At 44.6% G+C, this 23,297-nt stretch overlaps 1 protein-coding gene across 1 annotated transcript in view; it reads left to right on the top strand.

Annotated features, from left to right (window-relative positions):
- The window catches only part of FBN2 (fibrillin 2), a 1,178,594-nt gene that overhangs the window by 412,983 nt on the left and 742,314 nt on the right, over positions 1-23,297 (top strand). Inside the window, exon 7 of the mRNA XM_069625622.1 lies at positions 462-587. Coding sequence (XP_069481723.1) covers positions 462-587 — 126 coding nt within the window. The remainder of the gene's footprint in view (positions 1-461; positions 588-23,297) is intronic.

Below are 23,297 nucleotides of genomic sequence, written 5' to 3'. Positions count from 1 at the left end.
TGTTATTAAAAAAAATGATGTAGCTTGGAGTTAAAGGCATTTCATGCCCTTGAAGCCAAATGATAATAAAAAATGAATGAAATGTTTCATATACGTCTAAGTTATTATTTATTCCTCAATGCATCCATAAACAAAACTGCGCAGGAAAATTGTAAACAGTACTCGTGACATCTTGAAACCATTGCTGATCTAATATGAAGGGGTCTGCTCAACAGAATGCTGCAAGAACGCATGATATTTAGAATCAAAGAATGCCTCCAAGGCTGAACTACCAAGTAGAATAATTGCCATGCAAATGTGCTAATGGTTAAGACAAACACATTCATTCCACCCTTAAGAATTTCTGCAAAACTAATCGGATATGCCACAATTGAAATGTGCTTGAGCTGCAGATGTCCGCATGGGTGTCTGAAAGCTTGCATTTTTCCTCTGTATTTAGCCATGTTGGTTTCTCTTTGTAGATGTTGATGAATGCCAGGCCATCCCAGGGCTTTGTCAAGGAGGAAACTGCATTAACACTGATGGGTCTTTCGAGTGCCGGTGCCCTACCGGGCACAAGCAAAATGAGGCAACCCAGAAATGTGAAGGTAAGGACGCTGGATTAAGGATGCCAATCATTGTGCGACTTTGTTACATAGCTCTGCATGGCGAAACAGAGTGGTACATTCAGCCTCAATGTCGGTGCGGTCTCCCTCGTGCTATTGACTGAAAGAAGCTATTCGGAATAACAGGAGAGGCCCTGCTTCCTCCCTGCAACAGTATTCCGTCTCTGTGACAGGAAGACTGTCCCCTGAAACCAAGGGAAGTAACTGCCCCTTCGCACAGCCATGCAGAACACCCTCCCTGCTCCCCGAAGCCAGGGACTCTCCTGCTTCTCTATGTGGTTGCCTAGTAAACGATTTGGTAGCATGGATTCAAGCAAGGCTGAGGGTATAGCTACCAGTCAGGCCAACTATGGGCGTTGGAGGCTAAACACCTTTGGTTTACATTGTCAATTAGCTCCTTCAATAGCCACTTTGTAGGTCCAATATAGTGAGGGGAGAGGGCACTCCAGGGCACAGGCCTCAGCTCCTTGGGAGGCTAGGTTCTTTAGAACCCCAATGAAAAGTCTCCTAGGGCACTGTCCACTATGCCAGCTTAATAATCATTATGACGGGGACTGGTGGTACATCAGGACCTTTTGTTATTTTGACATTCACTTTCTCGTCATGGTCCCAAGCTGCGAAAAGAGGGCATATGAAGTTTTTATGAACATGTGCCTATGAAGAACAACTCACTGATTACAAATAGGGATTTCATAATTAAATTTTGAAAGTGGCCCAAAACCTACACGAGTCATGGTGAAAGAGTTAACTAGTAGCCATGGGGAAGCCGGAGATGGAGGACAGCAATATGGGGGAACTCCCATAATTAGAAAGAGAAGAGGTTTACAAAAAAGCAAAGCAAATTTGAAAAAGCCAAATTCAAAAGATGCAGAATTTGAAACAAACACATTCCAGTATGAAATGCCAAGGATGCTCCTCCTTTGAAGTGATGCCCACTAATCACTGACATTCATTGACAAAGTGATTATGCTCCCTCGTGGGTCAGCTCAACTTCACAAATTCACTGACAATGTTGTTGTCCTCATTAGTTCTAGAACTACAGTTCAAGATATGACTAAGATATGAACTAGTCTCCTCCTGAAGCTGGATCAAAATTATTACCGGATTCATGTACCAAAACCCAGCTGTATGCACACACCAAACAAAGAACTTTCTCCAGATAACCTCTACACCTCGCTCAGCCCATTCACAGCACCACACATTCCTACTCTGCTCATGCCAGTAGGGAAGATATAATCTTGGGTAATGAACTGAGGACCCCACAGAGTGCCCATGCCTACTCCCAAATACCTAGAATCTGAGTTTCAGACAAAGACAAGGATCTTCCAATCAGCACACATCAACTAATCACCAGGCACAGCATGCTACCCCCTTTCCCTCCTAAGAGGGGTGGACAATCAACCAAATGTGAGCTTGGAATTATTTTCAAATTGGCCTCATATTTCTCCATGTGAGCAAATACAGTGAGTGTGCCCATCCCCACTAAGTAGGGTCTCAGATTCTCCTTCCAAGACAATCTGAAATAAATGGGTTCAAACAATGAACTGCAAACCACATTTGTCCATATGTACAGATGAAAAAATAGCATTCCATAACAAAAAACTCCCAAATAACATCTATGTGTTTAGAGTGAGCAAAACATACTGGGAGCTTTATAACAAGTACTATATCCTAAAGCACTGTGGGGGATTAGAGAGAGGGGGAGGGAGTGATTGATGTAACTGGGAGGCATGGTAAGATGAGGTGACAAGCATGCAGCACCTATCTTACTTTAATGATGTAGCACTTAAGATTGCGAGAGGCTGCTTCAAAGTGCTAAAAAGGAAGAGAGCAGAGGGGTGCTGGAGTGGGAAGCAAAGTACTTTTATGATTTCTAGGTTATGGAGAAAGAGTGTTCAGAGGCATTGTGTGTTAATTGGAGTGGACGGTAGATTTGTACTGTCTGCTTCTGCGGGTGCTAACCTTCCAAGTGACTTCAGAGAGACCCTATATGGAAAGAACTCTGCCCAAAGTTGCAAAAGCTGACAACAGAGATTGATGATGATGGGTTTAGATAAGTATGGCATAGTTGTGAAATTGCCAATCCCTTAAAATGACCAATGACTGACCGTCAAGCTGCGTATGTTTCAGAGAAAGCAGTATCTGTCTGAAATGCTAGACCTGTGAATGTAAAAGAGCAGATTCCTTTTAAAGAAAGATTTCTGCATAATGGCCATGGCAGAAGTCTTCTGAAAGGTCCATCCACTGCAGGAGCAGCACCACAGGTTTCAGTTCCTGCATCAATGATGAAACTAAGCAGGGACCTCACTTTGTCCTTGACGCCTCAGGATTACCAGTCCATAAGTGTTTGTTGCCACACGGTTCCCATCTACATCTTAGCCTTTAGGACAAGTACAACATTTCGCACTGTATTTAGGGGGTTCCCAACTAGGGCCCATAAAACAGGGCTCTGCCAGTTTAGTACAAGCCTTGGTTTTTACCAGCACAAATTATAACCCAAGGAGGTCTTTCAAAGTATGCAATAGCATACAGTTTTCAGTATGTTCTGGAAGATCATACATGTAGTGCCTGTTTTCTTTGTAGCAAAGGGCATGTCCTAGAACTATCTAATTTGTACTGCGTGCAAAAGGTGGTTGAATAACACGCAAAAGCATCAGATAAATAAAACAAAAAGAACTATATCATTGGTCTTGAGTGTATCATTGAAAGCTTATTTGCATTTCCCTCCCCTTCTGCCCCCACAGTCTCTCTAGTACTGTTGCCAGGTACCTGATATTCCACGGTCATGGTGGATTCATCAATGACCCCCTAACATGCTGTGTGCCCCGGAGCAGAGACAGATCTAACCCTTTACTGCAGGAACCTACATTCTCCCTCACTCGAGGAATCAACACTGACTGCATTCGTGTGCTTAACAGCTTGAATTAGCAAGAATGGGCTACCTTAGTATATTCATGTATAGTTTAGGGAGATTGGTCGTGCATGTGCACTCACACTAAAGAAACTACAAATACTGCAAATCATCTAATATTATGAACTTTGTTAGTATTGCAATGCCCATCGCCTCTGAAAGGGCAAGATAATGGAAATCATGAAATTGTGCTCTGCCGCCTCAAAGAACCCTTCATTCGGGCACTTGAATAGCTTTGTCTCTGAGGTAACCCCTCTCAAAGCAATGAAATAGTGCTTTAGCAAGTCAGCACCCATCACAAGATAATTGCCTTCCTTACTGGGCTACGCATATCATGAGTTCCTCATAGCGCCCCCTTTCTGTCACCAGCCACCATCTTCTGCAGCCCCTCGTGAGGTGCATATCGTGCCGCTGCCCAAGCTTGCACATGTGGAGGGATTGTCAGCGTCGCTAATCTCCTACTATCAGGAAACAGAATGCTGTGTATCCCGGCTGCTGGAGGGTATGCAGAGTCCTGGGGTCCCCCTCCCCCACATCATCATTGTCCATGCGACGTGTGGCAAGGTAGAGATGCAGAAGCTCACCGAGAAATCACTAGACATCTCTGTAGTTCAATCCATAGCTGCCCACTTACCCGCTCCACCACTATTATTGCAGGACTCGGTGCAAAGAGGCCATGCACAAATGGCAAAAGCTTCACTTTACAAGACCCGGTAATGTTCCCTTACATCTCATTACGTTGATTTGCTTGTTTATTCGTTGAGGAATATAACAAACACAGCAATGACGAAAACCATTCACTGGAATGGATTCCCAACCATAAGCGCCACACTACCCAGAGCTGGCCGCTCACTGCATGTTCGCTTGTATTGATATGGGAGTTCTAATGCATCAAAACATACTCTGTTATCATGACGTCTCTTTGGTTTTTTACTGTGAGCCTGAAAATTGTATTCGCTACATAGCCATGTCAAACGCCGATTAAAATCAAGTAATTGTATGGGGCGGGCTCATCTGCCATGTCTTTGTCCGAGAATTGAACGAGCTCTCAAGTTGTCCCATGTCAGACCTGAGATGATCACCAAGTCCTGGCTTTTGGGCCTTCCGCACTTCACATGCTGTTAACTGAAGGCTTGCATTTATAATTGGACAATACGACTAAAAGTACTGAGCAGGGATGCAAAATGACACGAGCTAAACAATAACGACTTGCAGAACATGTCAAACACAATGGGAGAAATTGAAAGCTTTTCTTTCTAAATGTAGTATGTTTGAGAAGTAAGAGAATAAAAGATGGTAGGTTAGATAATCATGCCTTGCGTGTGTCTGCATTGCTAGCGTTAGTATTCATATGCCACTTTGTTGTGGCAGGAGAGAAACATCTTGCACTGCCAATACGTTGGTTTCATCCCATGCGGCCAAGTACATGCCCCGTGTAGATCTCTGGAAGTGTATGGAAATCCGCAGATATGTGCACCAACCAGCTAGTGTATTTTCAAATTTAGGCAAGGCAAACTCTGGCTTTTATCCTTCTGAAGTCAATTAAACAAGAACCATTTTGCTAGCTATCAGTTACAATTGCAAAATTCCACCAAAAAGCATCATATAAAAAACAGATCTATTGGTTTTATCAACAGAAGAACCCCCTGCTCCCCTTTCCATTATTTATTTCTGCCAATCGGATTGGCTGATTTGTGGGCTTTACGAGTCAGTACACTTCATAGAATTTCCATGTGTCGTTGACCTTGGATGTCACCATCTGCCCCCGGCTCCATTTCTTGCTGTGCTCTGCTCCGTGCCATATAGGCACCTTGATTCTTCAGCGCGCTCCGCATGGCTCTCTGTCAGTGCTTGCTCCATACACTCTGCTGCCTGCCTTGGGCACTAGTGTACCTCCCTAACACGCTTCTTTCTCCGCAGCAGTCCTGAGGCCTCGTTCTGGCCCGTGGTGTCACATATATGTTTTTCTCTGCAGAATTGAAAGGGACCACTGGAGTGGCTAATCCACAACACGTACATGTGCATAACTGTTACAACACCCCCACTCTATCAGGAGAGCAAGTGTGAAGAAAGGCATGACACACTATTTCAACAAGCAGGAAGTAAATAGATGTGAAGCAAATGCCCACGGAGTGACGAGAATACAATAACTTTATAGACTCACAGAGCAGGCCATACTGGGCATTGTGGTCCCTCTTAGTTCCATGAAAACCCATTGCTGCGCTCAGTCCTCTAACTCAGTTTCCTGGGTCCATTATCCCATGTACAATTCTTGCTACACATCTAGAGAGGTATATTCTTCTTCTTAGAATTACCATTTTTATTACAGGAAGCTTAAGGAGGGATTTAGGGAAAGTTCATATGCCAGAAGTGAGTGACGGGCCGGGCAGAATCTGGAAAAAAAGTCTCTCTGATGGAAACTGGCAGCGATCTCATTTATTGGGACAAAACCCCTACCACATTTCTTATCCGACCCCCCAAAAATGTATCACATCCTCATATGGCCACCACCATTTGCGGCATACAGTGACTAGATGACTCCAGCATGACACTGGGAAAACCCTGTTTATACCGGGTCTTCCCATTTGTAAATTGTTGGTATCAGGTTCTTGCGCCCCTTTTGTTCAGCTAAAGTCAACAAACACTGCATCTTTTCGTTAGATGCAGTCTTTGCATTAGATTATTAAATGACAGCTCAGAACTGGAAAACTAGCGTTCTGATGCCATGAAATAATGTGCATGACTCTGGCCTGCAGAAACCACTGAGGTAATCCACTAGTGTTGCACCCTGGATCCTGTGCATGCTGCACCACATGCCTGAACACACTCAGGCAGATAGTGACTTTCCAGATGTGTTTTCTACCTCAAATAAAAGGGTGCACATCGAGAAAGTTGGTTCTCCTGTGGACCGCAGTCTTAACCTTCAGCAACAGTAGAGATGCAGAAGGAGAGAAGAGTCCAGCAGGAGGACCAAGGAAGAGGACTGGCAGGGACCAATGTACTTCCAAGTAAGTTACTCTGTCCTGAGAACCCTTTTCCTGCCCGTCTGCCTGCACCATTTGCTTTCTGCAACACATTGACTGTGTCTGTTCTCTTAAGTGTCACTGTGCCCAGGGGGGAAGAGGGTTGAGGGCCTCACTTGACCCTTTCTAGACAGCCTCAACATCCATTAGTTATGGTCAGGCAGTCCATTAGTATGTCTCATCCCCCCCCCCCTCTGATATGTTTCGGATAGGATGGCCATCCTTCACCTGGCTGCTCTCCACTGATTTGTTTGAGGCAGGTGGCTGCCTAATAAGTGTGTAGCTCACAGATGACCACATAACATGCTTGGCATTTTAAGCTAGTCCTGGCTTTTCATTTTGCATGCTGGGACATACAGCCGTGTATTTTATAAAATAGCTGGGAGAGTCGAGTGCACTTTTGAGAGGTCTATCTGTGTGTATACTGCAATCACAGGTTATAATCCCAGCAACTCTGATTACACCTTGCATCCTATTGAGTTTGAGAAACTGAGTACCATTGTATGTGGTAATAACTGTTATTGCAGTGCCCTAAACCTTGTGAAATTCAGCAGTGTTATTTAGAAATGTGATATTTTACTGTATTACTTACAATGTGAAGAACACACCTAGAAGTCCCAGCGTGCAAACTCAGAATGCAGGTGATAGGAATGAAGCGAGGCCATTTGCAAGTTATTAAGCATCCGAACTCCCACCTCTACCCATGCCTGTTTTGAGAGGGGAAGGCAGATTATATTAAATAACCTGTTTTGTGGGAATCGGCCCATTTTCTGTGATGGGCCGAAGGTTTGCTTTAAAGCTTGGCCCTCACGGGAAAAATCTGGCAAATGTTAACCCTAATGTACTCCTGGGATGGAACGTTCAAATCGCGGGAGCCAATCAGGACCCTTGCCTTCTAGGCATTAGCCACTGGTGTGACAATAGAACCTGTTGACTCACAGGATTCGATTTCCCACGGTGGGTGCCTGCGCTGTTCTCGTTCTCTCCCATCCCTCTCCTCCTTCCTCCTGATTCTTTTTGCAGTGTCTCCTGTCAGTCTTATACTTCCGGATGCCTCTCCTGTAGCTGCCCTGGCCTATGTGCCCAAACGTTAGCTTACACCTAAGCGAAGGACCACCGTCCTAAGGCCGCAAGCGACCGTTATTTGGCAGCAATGTGTGGAATGCTTTACTTTTTCTTTAACATAGTCTTGGGTCATTGTCTAGCACCCACATATCTGGCCAGGAGCTCGTAGCTTTATGACACAGAGCCACTGGGCAGCATGCAATGCCATGAGACCTAAGGCCTTCTTCTGCGCCCTCGCTTTGTTCAGAACAATAATACATCGAGCGTCCGGGCTCATAACAACCCGTTTTGCATGTAGCTCTGGCTGATAATGCTTAATTATTTATTCATTTGAAATTATTCATTTATTGATTTTACCTGTTCTCCTGGTCTGTGGGTAGCTTTACAAATGCTCCCTGATCGGCCACTATTTAATTAAAGCAGTTGTCAATTGTGCCTTTATGCCTGATGTCATTGGGAAGATGCTTGTGTATTTAATTGCATCATCATACTTGTACTTTAGCCTTTTTCATTATAAATGTGGGACTGCAAAGCCCAGAATGCAAAGAAGAAAGCAGTGGTGGGGGAGCAACTCGTGTTTAACATGGGGTATGTTGGCTAATACACATGTGGTAGTGTAACCTTTCCCCCTAGTCCTTGCTGTTTATTGAGGACATGTTGCAATACAAGCTGGCTTGAGAGAGTCCTGCTTGTACCAGGCATATAGTTCATTTGAAAGGGACTGGCACACACACTAGTCCTCAGTTCTAAGGGAAAGGCATAGGAATTTGAGAATTGTACAACGGTGTGTAATGTGTTACTTGTATCGAGTTTGCGATCTCACTGGTACTGTACAGTCACACATATTCTTCAAGTCCCCCTTAGAAACCATCCAGTCAATGAAATAAACTGCGTGGGGAGTGGGCTTTCTAAATTTAATTGTTAAACAAAAACTGGTAATTTAAAAGAAAATGTTACTAGTCGCCAGAACATAATGCTACTGAATAATGCATTTTCCAGATGACAGGTGTGTGCACCCTACAACATAGGAGCACCTTCACTTACATAAGGCGGAATGCATGTAACCTTACTGCACACGTGCGAATTCTGCAGACTTCCTTATGTCTCACGAAAGCTTCCTGGGAGTCGTGTAATATGAAGCCCGCTCGGCAAATGGCTCTTTAATCATGTGTGCAGATTTCTGAAGGGCAATTCCAGAGCCTTCTTAAGTCTCGAGAGTTAACATTGGTCAGTGCTCCACAAACAGAGCCAATTTGCACAATCAACATCACGCTTGGCTGCTGGCAGGACTTCAAACAAGTGCTAAGTAAAAAGCCTGGGAATAAAGAAGAGTGAGTACACTTGACAGTAGGTGCTCTGCTTATTTGGTGTGGCTCCGCCACGGTGTGTAGAATCACAGCAGATGTTTTCTGCCCTGAGAACAATGCACTGCAAAGCAAAACTTGTTTCCCCATCACCTACATTTTAAGGCCTCTGACAGTCGATTTCCTAAGCGTTAATTTATTGATCAAGTTGAAATGCAAAGTTAATGTAATAACTGATATGATAGCGATCCCTTGATAAGTTGGTAAGGAACATGGGCATGGCTTGCACTGCATTTCCTCATTGCATGTTTGGCAGTCTGGAAATAAAGGTGCCAATAGCAACGTAACGGTACCGGCACCCTTTCGGGACCACCAAACTATGAATCTGCCAGTGGGGGTCGAGGATCTCCCAAGAGGCAGGTTTCACACGCAAGCACTGGTCCCGTTGACAATGGTGCCGGTGCTTCCGTGTCCCTATTCCCATGGAGTCCTATGGGGATTTACTGCACCGCTGCTGCTCCTGATATCCCGGTAGCACTGGGATGTCAAGCGACGGTAACGGTAATATGGGGTTAGCGGCAATCAACCGGTAGCACTGGCGGGTTCCTGCCAACCCATTGTTCCTTACACAGTGTTTTCCTCTATAGATTCTTCACTTTACTGTTAGTTTTTAAAGTGCTCTCGCATTTGCCTTGTTTAAAGACATTGTTGCAAAGTGGCCCCCTATTACGCTCGTCCCATCACCTCTCATTGTCTGCTGTGACACCATTTGAAAATGTTGGATCTTTGCATTTTGGGGCTTAACGTTTTGTTTTTCCTATTGTGCCCACATGCCTGTAAGTCCTAGCTAAGTGTTCTTGCCCACAAACTAGGGGTGCCCCCAGCGTTCGGTGGCAGCTATGCAAAGGAAGCAAGCGACACAGTGAATGTGATGAACACGTTGATGAACATGTGAAAGTTAAAGCATCCTATTGCTGCTGTATGTTGTTTTTAGATTTTAAACATGTATGTTGTTGTTTTGTGGTATTTCACTGATTTGTTTGTAGTAGATGTGGTTGTAAGATTATAGTCTATACATCTCTGAACCAAAACAGTTTTGAGTCAGTAGCACCAAGTATATAGTCCTATTTTTATTTCTTGCTAGTAGGTGGCACTTCAGTGGCACCAATAAGCCAAAACTATTGCCATTCAGAACAGGTACGAGGGAGATAGAATGCGAGGAAGGACACACAGCTCGTGTGTGTTGTTTGGTTAGTTCCCCACCCATTGACTCCCCGTATCCATGCTTTTCCATATGGCCATTCCCACTCGCTACCTGCCTCCTCCCCTCCCAAGCCACACCCTCTTGGGATCTCTTTGAGCTAGCCCTATCAAGCAGTAATGCCTGTCACTGGTATTACCAAGCAGTCTGCTGAGAGTTGATGTATTAATTACAACTGTAAATGCACTACTTGGGCCAGATTACAGAAACTTTGCACCGGTGCAAAGTGCAAAATTGCACAGTATTAGCACTAGGGCAAAGTTGACCTTATTTCTAAAAACACTGGGACATACAAGAACACTATTTCACTGTGACAATTGCAGTTTGGCTTGGAATAAGCATCAGGGCAAAAATTTGGCATAGTGCAAAAAAAATACATTTTCGATGTGTTATTTCACCAGGACAAAGTTTGCCTAGTGTATTATACCATCCATACCATCCCGTATTAGCACTAAACGTTGCCCTGTTGCAATAATGCAGTGAAAATGTATCTTTTTTGCCCAAGGGCAATTTTTTACCTCGTGCTTATACCATGCCTAACTGCACTGGTCACAGTGAAATAGTTTTCTTGTATGTCTCAGTGTTCTGAAAAATAGGGCAAACTTTGCCCTAGTGCTAATACCGTGCAACTTTGCACTTGCACCGGTGCAAGGTTTCTGTAATCTAGCCCATGGTGTAATAATGTCCTACCCAAGTATGCATTCATCACTTGTTTATGTTGGTTTCTTGCAATGATGTACTGTTAAAAACAAGCATTGACAAGGGCAGTTTTTATTTGAGTGTAGGTAATAGAAGGACATTTGCCATGCCCTGCTATCATATATTCGGGAGATCAAACAGTTTTCCAGCTGTTTCTGTTTTATGGTACAAATGATATTTATGTCAGTGCCTGTCAAATGCCTGTCCCTTCCCAAACCAAAAGGAAAATATGTTGGCTTTCCCAATGCTTGTTAAATATGTTTTATAGCCAATAAAATTTAAGTATACAATTGAATATTTGTACTTCCACGTAGGACCCGATTAAACAGGCTAAATCATTAAATCTGACTTATTATACTTAGACGTGAACTCTCTCCATTCAAAAGTCTTCACAGGCACTTGAAATTTGGATTTCTTTGTGCATTTATATTCATTTTCATATGGCACAAAAACATGACATAAGACCTAGTGGACTGGTGGAAGAAATATGAACCAACAGGAAAAGCTCACAAGAACCACATCAACCCCTTTAGTGTTAGGGATTTTGCAAACTCGGAGGCTAAATGAGTTGTCAAAATTTGCAATAACTTGACCCTACAACATATACATACCGAAAAGTACAATTTCATGCAAAGATTAAGTTTGAGGTAAATTATGCCTATATCTGTCCATAACTGGGAATCTCTTTATGGTCTTGTGCCTTCTTGTGTTTCATTTCTTATCTATTTTCATCTTCCTTCACGCTCTCAGTCTCAATTTCTATTATATGTTCCCTGCCCTCTGTGTGCCCAAACTCTATTTCCTTCTTTCTCCTTGCTTACTCCTCTCCACTGGAATGCAGTTCCTCTTTCCCTTCATTCTATCCCTTCTTAATCCTTATTTCGCACTTCTCTTAAGAACCATCTTTTGCATTCTTGATGTAAATATTGTATAGTTTTCAATTACCATTTTATTGCACTGTAAGTGTGTTATGTACAGCGCTTTGGAGTAAAGTGCTATATAAATTCCAAATAAAATAAAAATAAAATACAAAAATACAAAAACACTTCCTTCAGCAAATGGTATTTACATAAAAACCTACTTCTTTTGGAAGACACGTGTGGTTTACACATTATTCATAAAAATGGTTCACTTACCACTAATATTGGTGTTCTGACATATAGTAACCTTATACCAGCAAAGTTTACACCATTTCATTAAAAATAAATGTGCCTCTCACTCCAAAATACTTTTCCAACACATTACCCTTCTTTCCCCAGGCATTCCAAACATTTACATTAATGTTTTCAGCTATCATACAATGCTTAAACCTAGAATGCTCAGGTATAACACAAATGTGTTCCCCAAAGTTTTCAATATGAAACAGGTGGTGGTGCCAGAATTAAGAGAGCAACTGAAGAACAAGGCAAAACGTATTACATCAAATCATCAATTTCTTTTAATTATAAATTGAAGTAAAAACTTCATTTTACACATTTTAATTAATTCATTTTTATAAAAAAAACATCCTAAATCACAGACATTCATACATTCCTTCAACTAATGCAACTCTAAAAATAATGCATTTAGATTTTCTTATGGAAATGTGAGACAAATGCAAAAACAGTTCCATTGTTCAGATAAAAAGTTTTTTGTTGTTCATTCAAAAAGACAATTAATATTATCTAAAGCATTCAATTTGTATTTTTGCAAATACAATTCCCATCTAAAAGAGAATACAAAATACATTTCAATATTTAGTGGTTCATTCTAGACAAAAAGTATCAACTATTAGTGCCCAGACTATTAGTGCCCAAATGAGTCTTCTTAATCAGACAGGCTTCTTAGTAAATAGTTTCGACTTGATTGGTAATCTATGTCTTCATCAGGATAGGGATGAACCTAACAACACTTCTGAAAACTCTACAGAAAATGTTTTGATGATCTTAACTTGACCAGCATCTCATCTAAACTTGAGATACTGGGTCTGAAACAGGTATATGTTCTTGTGCAACACGCTCCTGTGATCATGCAAAGTCCCTCAATGCCAAATATGCAAGTTTCTTTGGCTTTATTTGCGCATATTGTAAGCACAATCTGTCTCTATTGCAGTCAGAAGTTTTCTCATCATTTTCATAAACCTCAGTCCGTAGACACGCTCTTTCTCTCACAAATACAGCTCTTAGAGCTGTCTTTTATAAACGCAGTTAAGGAAACGGCAAACCGCGGGTCATGTCCCCTTCATGTGACCGTTCCTGTTCTATACGCATGGTAGTTTCCTCGCAGGACTCGACAAAAACGACGTCGCCCGCAATGACTTCCGGCTGACTTAGGTTTCCTCAGTCAGCCGGAAGTTATCGCGGGCGAGGTCGTTTTTGTCGACGTCGTTTTTGTCGAGTCCTGCGAGGAAACTACCATGCGTATAGAACAGGAACGGTCACATGAAGGGGACATATCCCGCGGTTTGCCGTTTCCTTAACTGCGTGTATAAAAGACAGCTCTAAGAGCTTGTTTTGTGAGAGAAAGAGCGTGTCTACGGACTGAGGTTTATGAAAATGATGAGAAAACTTCTGACTGCAATAGAGACAGATTGTGCTTACAATATGCGCAAATAAAGCCAAAGAAACTTACATATTTGGCATTGAGGGACTTTGCATGATCAGAGGAGCGTGTTGCACAACGACATATACCTGTTTCAGACCCAGTATCCCAAGTTTAGATGAGATGCCGGTCAAGTTAAGATCATCAAACCATTTTCTGTAGAGTTTTCAGAAGTGTTGTTAGGTTCATCCCTATCCTGATGAAGACATAGATTACCAATCAAGTCGAAACTATCTACTAAGAAGCCTGTCTGATTAAGAAGACTCATTTGGGCACTAATAGTCTGGGCACTAATAGTTGATACTTTTTGTCTGGAATGAACCACTAAATATTAATTTTTTGTATTCTCTTTTAGATGGGAATTGTATTTGTAAAAATACAAATTGAATGCTTTAGATAATATTAATTGTCTTTTTGAATGAACAACAAAAAACTTTTTATCTGAACAATGGAACTGTTTTTGCATGTGTCTCACATTTCCATAAGAAAATCTAAATGCATTATTTTTAGAGTTGCATTAGTTGAATGAATGTATGAATGTCTGTGATTTAGGATGTTTTTTTTTATAAAAATGAATTAATTAAAGATGTGTAAAATGAACTTTTTACTTCAATTTATAATTAAAAGAAATTGATGATTTGATGTAATACCTTTTGCCTTGTCCTTCAGTTGCTCTCTTAATTCTGGCACCACCACCTGTTTCATATGCATTGCTTTACCTCCAGGTGCCACTTGTTGGAGGTTCCCACCATTTTTGTTGGTTTCCCCAAAGTTTTAAAGACAACTTTGAACTAGTATGGCCGTGTACATATTACTCATTGACACACTTATTTATTTATTTATTGTATTTGTTGACAGCACCCAAACCCATGAGTATCACAGCGCTGATACATTAGTGAACAAGACAGAAAAGCAATACGGTACATATGCAGACAGTAATTGTTGTGGAGTCAGGTAATGGGGATACCTCAATTTCAGGTTAGTCATATTTGTCAAACAGCCAGGTTTTTAGCAGTTTTTTGAAGATGAGGTAGGATGGCTGCTCTTGGATGTGGAGGAATAGGGCATTCCACAGGGTGGGGGCAATGACTGTGAAACAAGTGCCATCAGGTCTTTTTTTTGGGGATGTCTAATGATGGAATGGATGAGGACCGTAGGCAAGGGAGCTTGGTTCTTTTGGCGATATGTTGGGTGAGGAAGGAGAGTGCAGTGTTGTGGATGCATCTATGTGTTATGGAGAGAATCTTGAAGTCAATATGTGCTTTGATTGGCAACCAATGAGTTTCATGTCTGGCCTGAAAGATGTGGTCTGAGCGCTTGAGGTCCCAGACAGCCCGGAGGGTATTATTTTGGATAAATTGAAGTTTGACCAGATTTTTTGAGGAGGTGCCTGCAAGGATGGCGTTGCAGTAGTCTAGTTTGCTGCCTATAATTTCTCTGGCAAGGGTGAGGTAGTTTTCAGGGGATAGGAATTTTCTGCTGAGGTTAATGAGTCTCGTGGTGTAGGCTGCTGACGAGGTGAGGGCCTTGACGTGTTTGTGCATAGATAGTTCTGCAGCTAGGTGAACACTCAGCGTTTTCACATGGCTTCAGATGCTGGTGGGGTTTCTGTCAATGCAGAAAGATGCAAAGGCATGGTATAGCCGTTTAAGGTGGTACAGGGAGCCTACTATGAGGAGTTCGGTTTTGTCATAATTCAGGCAGAGATGGTGTTCCACCATCCATGCCTGAATGATGCTGTAGACTTGATTGATGTTTGCGGAGTCAGTGGCGTGGTTACCAGTAAGTGTTTGCAGAATTTGGGTGTCGTCTGCGAGGTTTGTGTAGAGGCACTCAACGTTGTCATGGTGGTCAAAGAGGGGCTTAGTGTACATGTTGAACAAGGTGGCGAAATGCAGGAACCTTGAGGGACATCATAGGGTACAGGTAATGTGTCGGCAGCTTCTGAGCCTGTGAAGACCCTTGAGGTTCGCTGGTAGAGAAAAGCTTTGATCTAGCTGATAGCTTCTCTAGAGAAATTAAATTGTTAGCGAGGTGTTGACAGAGAATGTCGTGATCGACAAGATCGAAGGCTGCAGGGAGGTCAAGGAGGAGGAGGAAGGCTAGTGGCCAGCATCGCAGATGCTGTCGAGATGGATTTTGAGGTCGAGGAGGGCAGCCTCTGTGCTGTGTATTGGCCTGAAGCCGGATTGGCAGATGCCCAATAGGTAGTTTGTCTCAAGGTATGCTTGGAGTTGGACGTATGCAGTGCGGTCTAGGAATTTCAGTAGGTAGGGAATGGCAGTAATGGGGCCGTAGTTGGTAGGAAGGGTGGGGAGGAGGGTGGGTTTTTGGATAAGGGGGTTTCCTTGATAGAGGCTGGGAAGAATCTTGTTTGGAAGGATGCATTAATGAAGTTAGAGATGATAGGTGCCAAGTACTCGGCACACATTTTGATGATGTGTGCAGGGCAGAGGTCACCCTTGCAGTTAGAAGGTTTAAGGTGTTGGATGATGTGGAGGACAGCTGAAGGAAATGGGGGAGAACTGGAAAGGGGGAAGGGTGGAGGGTGCAGGTTCTTGGGGGAGGGAGAGGGTGGTAACTTTAGCGGTAAGTAGTTTGTTTGTTTTGTCAGATAGAGCTGCTTGAACGGTGGTGCACCAGGCTTTGTACTTGGGAAAGCTGGTGATAGGGGGTGCAGGAGCTTCAAGTTCTTTGAACATTTTGAAGAGCTCTTTAGTGTTTGAGCTGGCTTTGCTAATTCTTGAATTATAGATTGACGATTTGGTGGAGATGACAGCAGCTTTGCATGTTTTGGCAGTAGTGTGAAAGGCTTTTTTGTTGTTGGTAGAGGGGCTTTTTCTCATGTAGAGAGATGAGTTCATCGGTGAACCAGTTGTCGGTGGGTGGTTTCTTTTGGATAGTAGTTTTGAGAGGGGCATAAGAGTCAAGTCTGTGGAGTATCAGGGCGTTGTAAGCAGTGCAGGTGGATTCGGTGTCATTTTGGGCAGGTATGGTGGCGAGGAAGGATGAGATGGTAGGTTCGAGCAACTCAGCAGTGAGTTTGCATGTGTTTCGGGAGGTTATAGGAATGCGTGTGGGGATGTTTGGGGCATTAGGGTGCTCCAGAGGTAAGAAGAAGAGGATCAGGGAGTGGTCGGTCCAAGGCACAGGGGCAATGGCTGTGACTGAGATGGGCAGGTTGAGGTGTGAGACCCAGCTAGGGTCAAGCCCATGATATGGGTGGGAGAACTAATGGTTTGTGTGAAGTTCATCTCTTGTAGAGAGGTGGCGAGGGCAGTGGCTTTGGTGTCAGTTGGATCATAGAGACCAAGGTTGAAATCACTGAGGAGTAGTTGTTTGGTTTTGGGTTTGATGAGAGGAGTGAGGAGGACGGGGATGTCTGTTTGGGGAGGTAGAATGGCCAGGTTGACGATAAAGGAGGAGGAGGTTGATGGTCGTTTGTGGATGAGGTTCTAGTTTGGCGAGGAGTAGTTTGTAGCCTGACAGAGTCTCAAAGGGGAAGATCTAATAGGAATGGAGGCTTTCACAACAGGTACAAATGTCAACTGACATGTACAACCCCTCTTTGCATTGATACTATTAATTAATAGTTAAACAACAATCCGTTCATAGAATTGATTTCAAGAATTGAATCTAGTCAATGTTAATTACTTGTTTTATTTTCTTTCTTCTTTTATAATATAGACATCGGCCCTCGTTAGGACCCTGGCGTTAAGGAGTTAACTGCGCCGTAAAAGGCTGCAGCGCCGTTAACCCCTTAATGACGTACTACAAGGTCCCTTTGCGGCTCCTGACCTGAACGGCTGGTCTGGACCAGCCGTTAAAGTAGGGACCTGCAAAGGGACCTTGATGGCAATTACGGTTCCGCAATTTGCGGTACCGTAATTGCCGCCTTCCCCATTCCCATTGAGCCCTATGGGGCAAAAATGGGAATGGGGAAGGGCCATGGAGAAAGGGGGAATTACCGCCCCGCCAACCTTGGAATGGAGTGGTAATTCCCCCTTTCTACATGGCGGACTCCGGCATGGACCATGGTGCTAATAGCACCATTGTTTAGCGCCGGAGTCCTAATGAGGGCCATCATCTTTATCCTATCTATAAAATGTGAACAAAAAAGACAATTGTTGATTGACAATCATTAAAACCTTCATAGAAACACCACACCAACCTGTGACCACGTGTATCAAAACATTCCTCTCACTCGCTCTCATCCACATTCAGAAACAACCCATTCATACCTGTGCAAGAATAACGCAATACGGATTATTTGTTCAAACAGAACCGAGTGGTCTATCAAATGGACCTTTAGATGCTAGACGATGCTTGTCGTCAAGTAAAGTGCATCACCTTCAAATCTAGTTGGCATATATTGTTAAATTGCTTTGAATATATACAGTTACTACATCATTTTTATGCAGACCCAAGTACAAAACAAACTCCTGAAAGGAGTTGCATGTGTAATCGTGTCAAAATGGAATGGAGGCTTTGGCAATGATAGTGACTCCACCGCCCGGTTGGGTTGTTCTGTTGGATCGCAGCAGAGTGTACCCAGGGAGGTGGCTAGGGAGAAAGAGGGTCCTGAAGCTTCGTGAAGCCGTGTTTCAGTGATGGCAAGTATGTCACAGTCATATTCCAGTAGAAGATCAAAGATGTCTTGCGCGTGCGCGCAGAGGGAGCATGCATTGATAAGGGCACAGGAAAAGGTGTGTGTTTTTTTGGGAGTATGAGAGGGGGCTTAGTGTGTGGTTGTTCCTGTGGGGAGGTAGAGGGGTGTGTTGGTGAGTGCTGTGTAAGGGGCGATGGCGGGGGACCTGTGCAAGCACATCTATTCGGGCCAAAGCATGGTGCATCAGTGCCATTGGTGATTCGTGAGGGTAGGCGCTCATGCTTGAAAGGCCAATGCAGGGTATCGTTGTGTGGGTGGCAGGAGGGCGTGAGTGGTAGAGCTTGGTGGAAGTTGAGGAGGTGAGTAAGGAGCAACGTTGAAAGGGGTGTTGGCTTGGCAAGCATGATCATGAACTGTGGGGGTCGTAAGCCGGTGTTTTGTGGCATGTGGGCGATGGGAGAAGTAGGGGGTGAAGAGGTGGGAGGAAAATGGTGGATGTGGGCATTGGGATGGTGGTGAGGGTGGATAGTGTCAGTGCTTTAAGTGGGCTGGGGCCTGCCATGGCCAGGCCCCGGCAATCTCCAAAAAGTGGGGCTGAGCTGGGGCCCTGCCGGGGCCCCCCAGTTCCACACAACATTGGTGGGATGCATTATCCCGCCGCGGCTGCAGCCGCGATGTGAGATGCGCCCGCCATTTTAATGTCAAGTGAGCTGACAGAAGTGCCAGCCAGGCACAGCGTAGCTGTGACTGGCTGGCACTTCCGTCAGTCATTGTAAATTCCTATGGTGACCCCTCGGGTCACCAAAGGAAGTTACAGTCCCTTTGTTTCCCCAGGTCACCGGTTGAAAATTAAACAATTCAATTTATCTTTTATAAAGCTTTGCCGATGGACAAAGACGCCTCGGGCTTTGTCCGTCGTCAAAGCTTTATAAAAGATGGCTTGAATTGTGTAATTTTCAAGCCATCTTTTATAAACAGAGAAATGTTTAAAAAAAGATGGTTTGAAAAGTACACAAACCATAAGGTACGCACATAAATATACAAATGTTATATATCTGTGTGCATACCTTACTGTGGTTTGTGTACTTTTCAAGCCACCTTGAAGAACACAAACCATAGTAAGGCACTAAAACAAATATATAAATGTATGCATTTTTATATTTATGTGCATACCTTACTATGGCTTGTGTACTTTTCAAGCCATCTTTTATAAACATAGAAATATGTTATATATTTCTATGTTTATAAAAGATGGTTTGTGTACTTTGTTAGGCCACGCCCATCCCACAAGCCACGCCCCCCCAGTTCTTAAACCTCTTAAAGCCCTGGATAGTGTGATGGTATGATGCTTGGGGTAGCAGGGTTAAGCAGGGGAGGTGTGATCCTGGGCATTGAGTGTGCTTTGTTGTGGGTAACTAGGCTGCAGAAGGTGGAGTCTATGTGTTGAGGGGGGTGCATAACTACTGGGTGTAGCTTTTGCTGGGGCATGAGCAGAGCAATTGCTGGGTGTAGATATGGTTGAGTGATAGGAGGGATGGGGGTGCTGATTGCTAGGCTTTGGGGCACACTTTTAGTACTGATTTTCACTATGGTCAGCTGGCTGTGTTCCTGCAGGGGAGGGCATTGGAGGTGGGAGAGGGTGTGCTGAGGCACCTGCTCCTTTCGAGGCGAGAGTGGGTTGGCCAGTCATCTGGAGGTGTGGGCAGGTTGTGTAGACCAAGTAAGGAGTCCTCTTTTTTATGGTGGCACGGGCGTTATTTGGTTTCTGTGTGCAGGGGCCTTGGTTAGTCGGAGAAGGCCAATGCGCATGCGCACTAGCAGATATTTCTGGGGTTTGTAGTGATTCCGCAATACGTGTGCCGCATAGGCTGTGCGCACATGATCGTAGGGGGCAGTGATGGTGCATGTGGCTATTTTCTCCAAAGGGCAAGCGGCCCAGGTGTCGTGTGTAGGTGAGGCCATGCTGGGCAGAGCGTGCATCGGCTCACGGAGGACGACGTAGCTTTGTGAACTGGGGGAGCTGTGTGCCTTCCGACCTTGCGGCAGTGATTGAGGACTGCAGCGTGGTCCGAGGGCACGGCATGTGTGAGCAATCCTTTGATGCCTTGCGGGTCAACGCCGTCTGGTCTAGGCTGCAACGCGGTCTGGAGAAATGGCGAGGGAGGTGTCAGTGTAGCAACGCCGCTGGGGCCAAACCAACGTGGGGGGCAAGTGAGGTGGCATCACTTGAATGTAGCGGTAGAACATGAGAAGTGCTGATATTGCATATATTAACATGTGGGGACACAGTAAAGTTGTTATGGCAATCTTTAACAGGCAAACGTTCATTAGGGCATGGTGACAAGAGCAAAATAATTTCTTTCTGTGTATTACTGCCATAGCTCTCAACCATTTGTGTCGCGAAGGCGGGTGAAATCACCCGATTTTGTTTTTGGCGGGTGAGATGTAAATGAATGGGCGTGCAGGAGGCTTGGCGGGTGAGTCAGCCCTTTACAAGGCGGGTGACACGCGCCAAAAGCGTGTGAGTTGAGAGCTATGTACTGCAGTTTAGCTCACGTTTCATGGCACAAGAATCAGTTAGACTAGGGCAGGCAGGGATTTTGAGCACGTTATCACCCATATTGTGGCTGTTGGCTACAGTAGGATTTGCAAATAACTCTATACCATGCAATATGAATAGTACACAAATGTTATAGTCAATCTGGGTCTGGGCCCATGAGTCATTGTCCGAGGTGGACAGTGCCTGTTGTCAAGCATCGCTAGCTTCGCGGCCAACGCTGCTGAGACCAGCAGAGTCTGATTTCACTGGCATTGACTGTAGGCCTTCAGTGCCGGTTCAGGGGGTTGGCTCCTTCAAATTCGGACACCAGCCAATCAAGGTGCTGCAGGTCCAGGACAGCCTGGGAGCCTGGTGTGCACCCAGGCACAGCGGCGGCCATCTTGGATGTTGCTGTAGTAGTGGCAAATTCTGATGTTGTAGCTGCTGGGCTGCTGGGGTTGTGGGTATCCCTGTTGGAGAAGGGCACATGTCTCACAATGAGACCGGCAGTGACTGATTTCACTGGCCTTGAGCGGGGGCCGGATTCACCTGCTGGTGCAGGGGGTTGGCTCATTTAAATTCAGACAGCAGCCAATCAAGGTGCTGCAGGCCCAGGGCAGCCTGGGAGCCGTGCACCCAGCCACGGCGGCCACCATCTTGGATGATTTTATTTTATTTTGCATTTTTAAAGCGCTCACACAGCCCGCGGACATCGAAGCGCTGTTACAGGAATTGTTTGTTTTTTCAGTTGCATAATTGTTTTTATTTTTTTGTCTTAGTTGCGTATTTATAACGCGCTTAAACACACAGCGGTTTCTAAGCGCGGACCCGGGGATCGAACCTGTGTTGCTTCGTGTCGTCTTGCATCCAAGGCACGCATGTTGCCGTTAAGCTATCCTCCCGGGACAGATGCTGTAGTAGTGGGGAATTCTGATGTTGTAGCTGCAGGGCTGCTGGGGTTGTGGGTCTCTCTGTTGGGGAAGGGAACCTGTCTCACAATGAAACTGGCAGAGACTGATTTCACTGGCCTTGAGTGTCGGCCTTCAGTGGGGCCGGCTTCACCTGCTGGCACAGAGGGTTGGGTCCTTCAAATTTGGACACCAGCCAATCAAGTTGCTGCAGGCCCAGGGCAGCCTGAGAGCCTGGTGTGCACCCAGGCACGGCTGCTGTCATCTTGGATATTGCTGTAGTAGTGGCTAATTATGATGTTGTAGCTGTAGGACTGCTGGTTTTGTGGGTATCCCTGTTGGGGAAGGGGACCTGTCTCACAATGAGACCGGCAGAGACTGATTTCACTGGCCTTGAGTGTAGGCCATCAGTGGGGGCCGGCTTCAGCTCATAGACAACATATCTCAAATCACACGTAGCATTACTCTTCAGATTAACAGGTGAACCAGTATATGGATGTCTAATACTGCTACCTCGAATAAGACAGTGACAATTCGAACAGTACAAGCAAGGATATGTACCACATTTCTAGAAAGACATTTAGATTACGTTTCCTTGAACATGCCAAGCAATGCATGTGTGGCCAGTCTGGAGTAGCAACTGGCCAGTCTACCCCAGTTTATGAAGAGTCAATAAGCAGCTCTTTGCTCTTTGACAGCGTACTAATTAGATACATTGCTGTTTATTTGTGTACAAAGTGTTTGTTAATTTGAAAACATTGTGCATGTGGCAGCAATAATTGATTCCTGTCTCAGTGATCAATGAGCTTTCATTAATGATCCCCAGTAAAGGACTCACCACTAGGAAACCTTTTGCTTTTTGTTGCGGTTTAGTTATAGATCTAAAACCTCTTTCAGATGGCGATGTTGAATTTGAGCCCTGTCCTATTGTAACAAAAAGGTCTGGGATCCCCTATGTCAAGAACAAACACAGACAAATAACCTGTTCTATGGGAAGGTGCCCACCCGGGAGGGCCTGCAGCCACGTCTTAGCTCACTGTACTTTTCACAAAGGAGAAATATCTATTTGCATATCAGTCTTTGTCCCACGCACAAGGGCAGTCCAGCACCGAAATGCTAGGCAATTCTCCTCTGAAGAAGAGTACCAAAAGCAGTCCCAGACATGTGTTTCGGCCTAGTCGGGCCTCATCAGTGAGGTGAAGCTGTGCCTCTCCAAGCACAGTGAGCAAGGGGTCCATGTTTGGATTACCCTGGGTAACTTAGGGTGAAACCCAAAATTCCTAAAAATGCACAAAAATGTCTGGGAGCCCCTCTACCAAGAACGAACATGGCCAAATAACCTTTCCTATGGGAAGGTGCCCACTCGGGAGGGTCTACAACCCCTTTTTGCTCACTGTACTGTTCACAGAGGAGAAATATCCAATTGCATATCAGTCTTTGTCCCACCCAAAGGCAGTCCAGCACCGAAATGCTAGGCAATTCTCCTCTGAACAAGATACCAACAGCAACCCCAGACATGTGTTTCAGCCTAGTTGGGACTCATCAGTGAGACAAAGCTGTGCCTCTCTAGGGTTTGGACAAAGACTGATGTGCAAATTAATATGTCCCCTCTATGAAGGGTGCAGTGAGCTAAACCGTGCTTGTAGACCCTCCTGAGTGGAAGAAATTCCATAGAACAGGGTATTTAACCCGTGTTTGTTCGCAGTAGAGGGGCCCCCACACTCCTTTGTAACTTTGTAATACATGGGGTTTCACCCTAAGTAAACCGAGGTAATCCAGACGTGGACCCCTTG

This window comes from Ambystoma mexicanum, chromosome 6p (genome assembly GCF_040938575.1).
Source record: "Ambystoma mexicanum isolate Mex_15411 chromosome 6p, UKY_AmexF1_1, whole genome shotgun sequence".
Taxonomy (NCBI): Eukaryota; Metazoa; Chordata; class Amphibia; order Caudata; family Ambystomatidae; genus Ambystoma; species Ambystoma mexicanum.
Note: the sequence above shows the minus strand (reverse complement) of the source record. Positions and strands in the feature narration are given on the sequence as shown.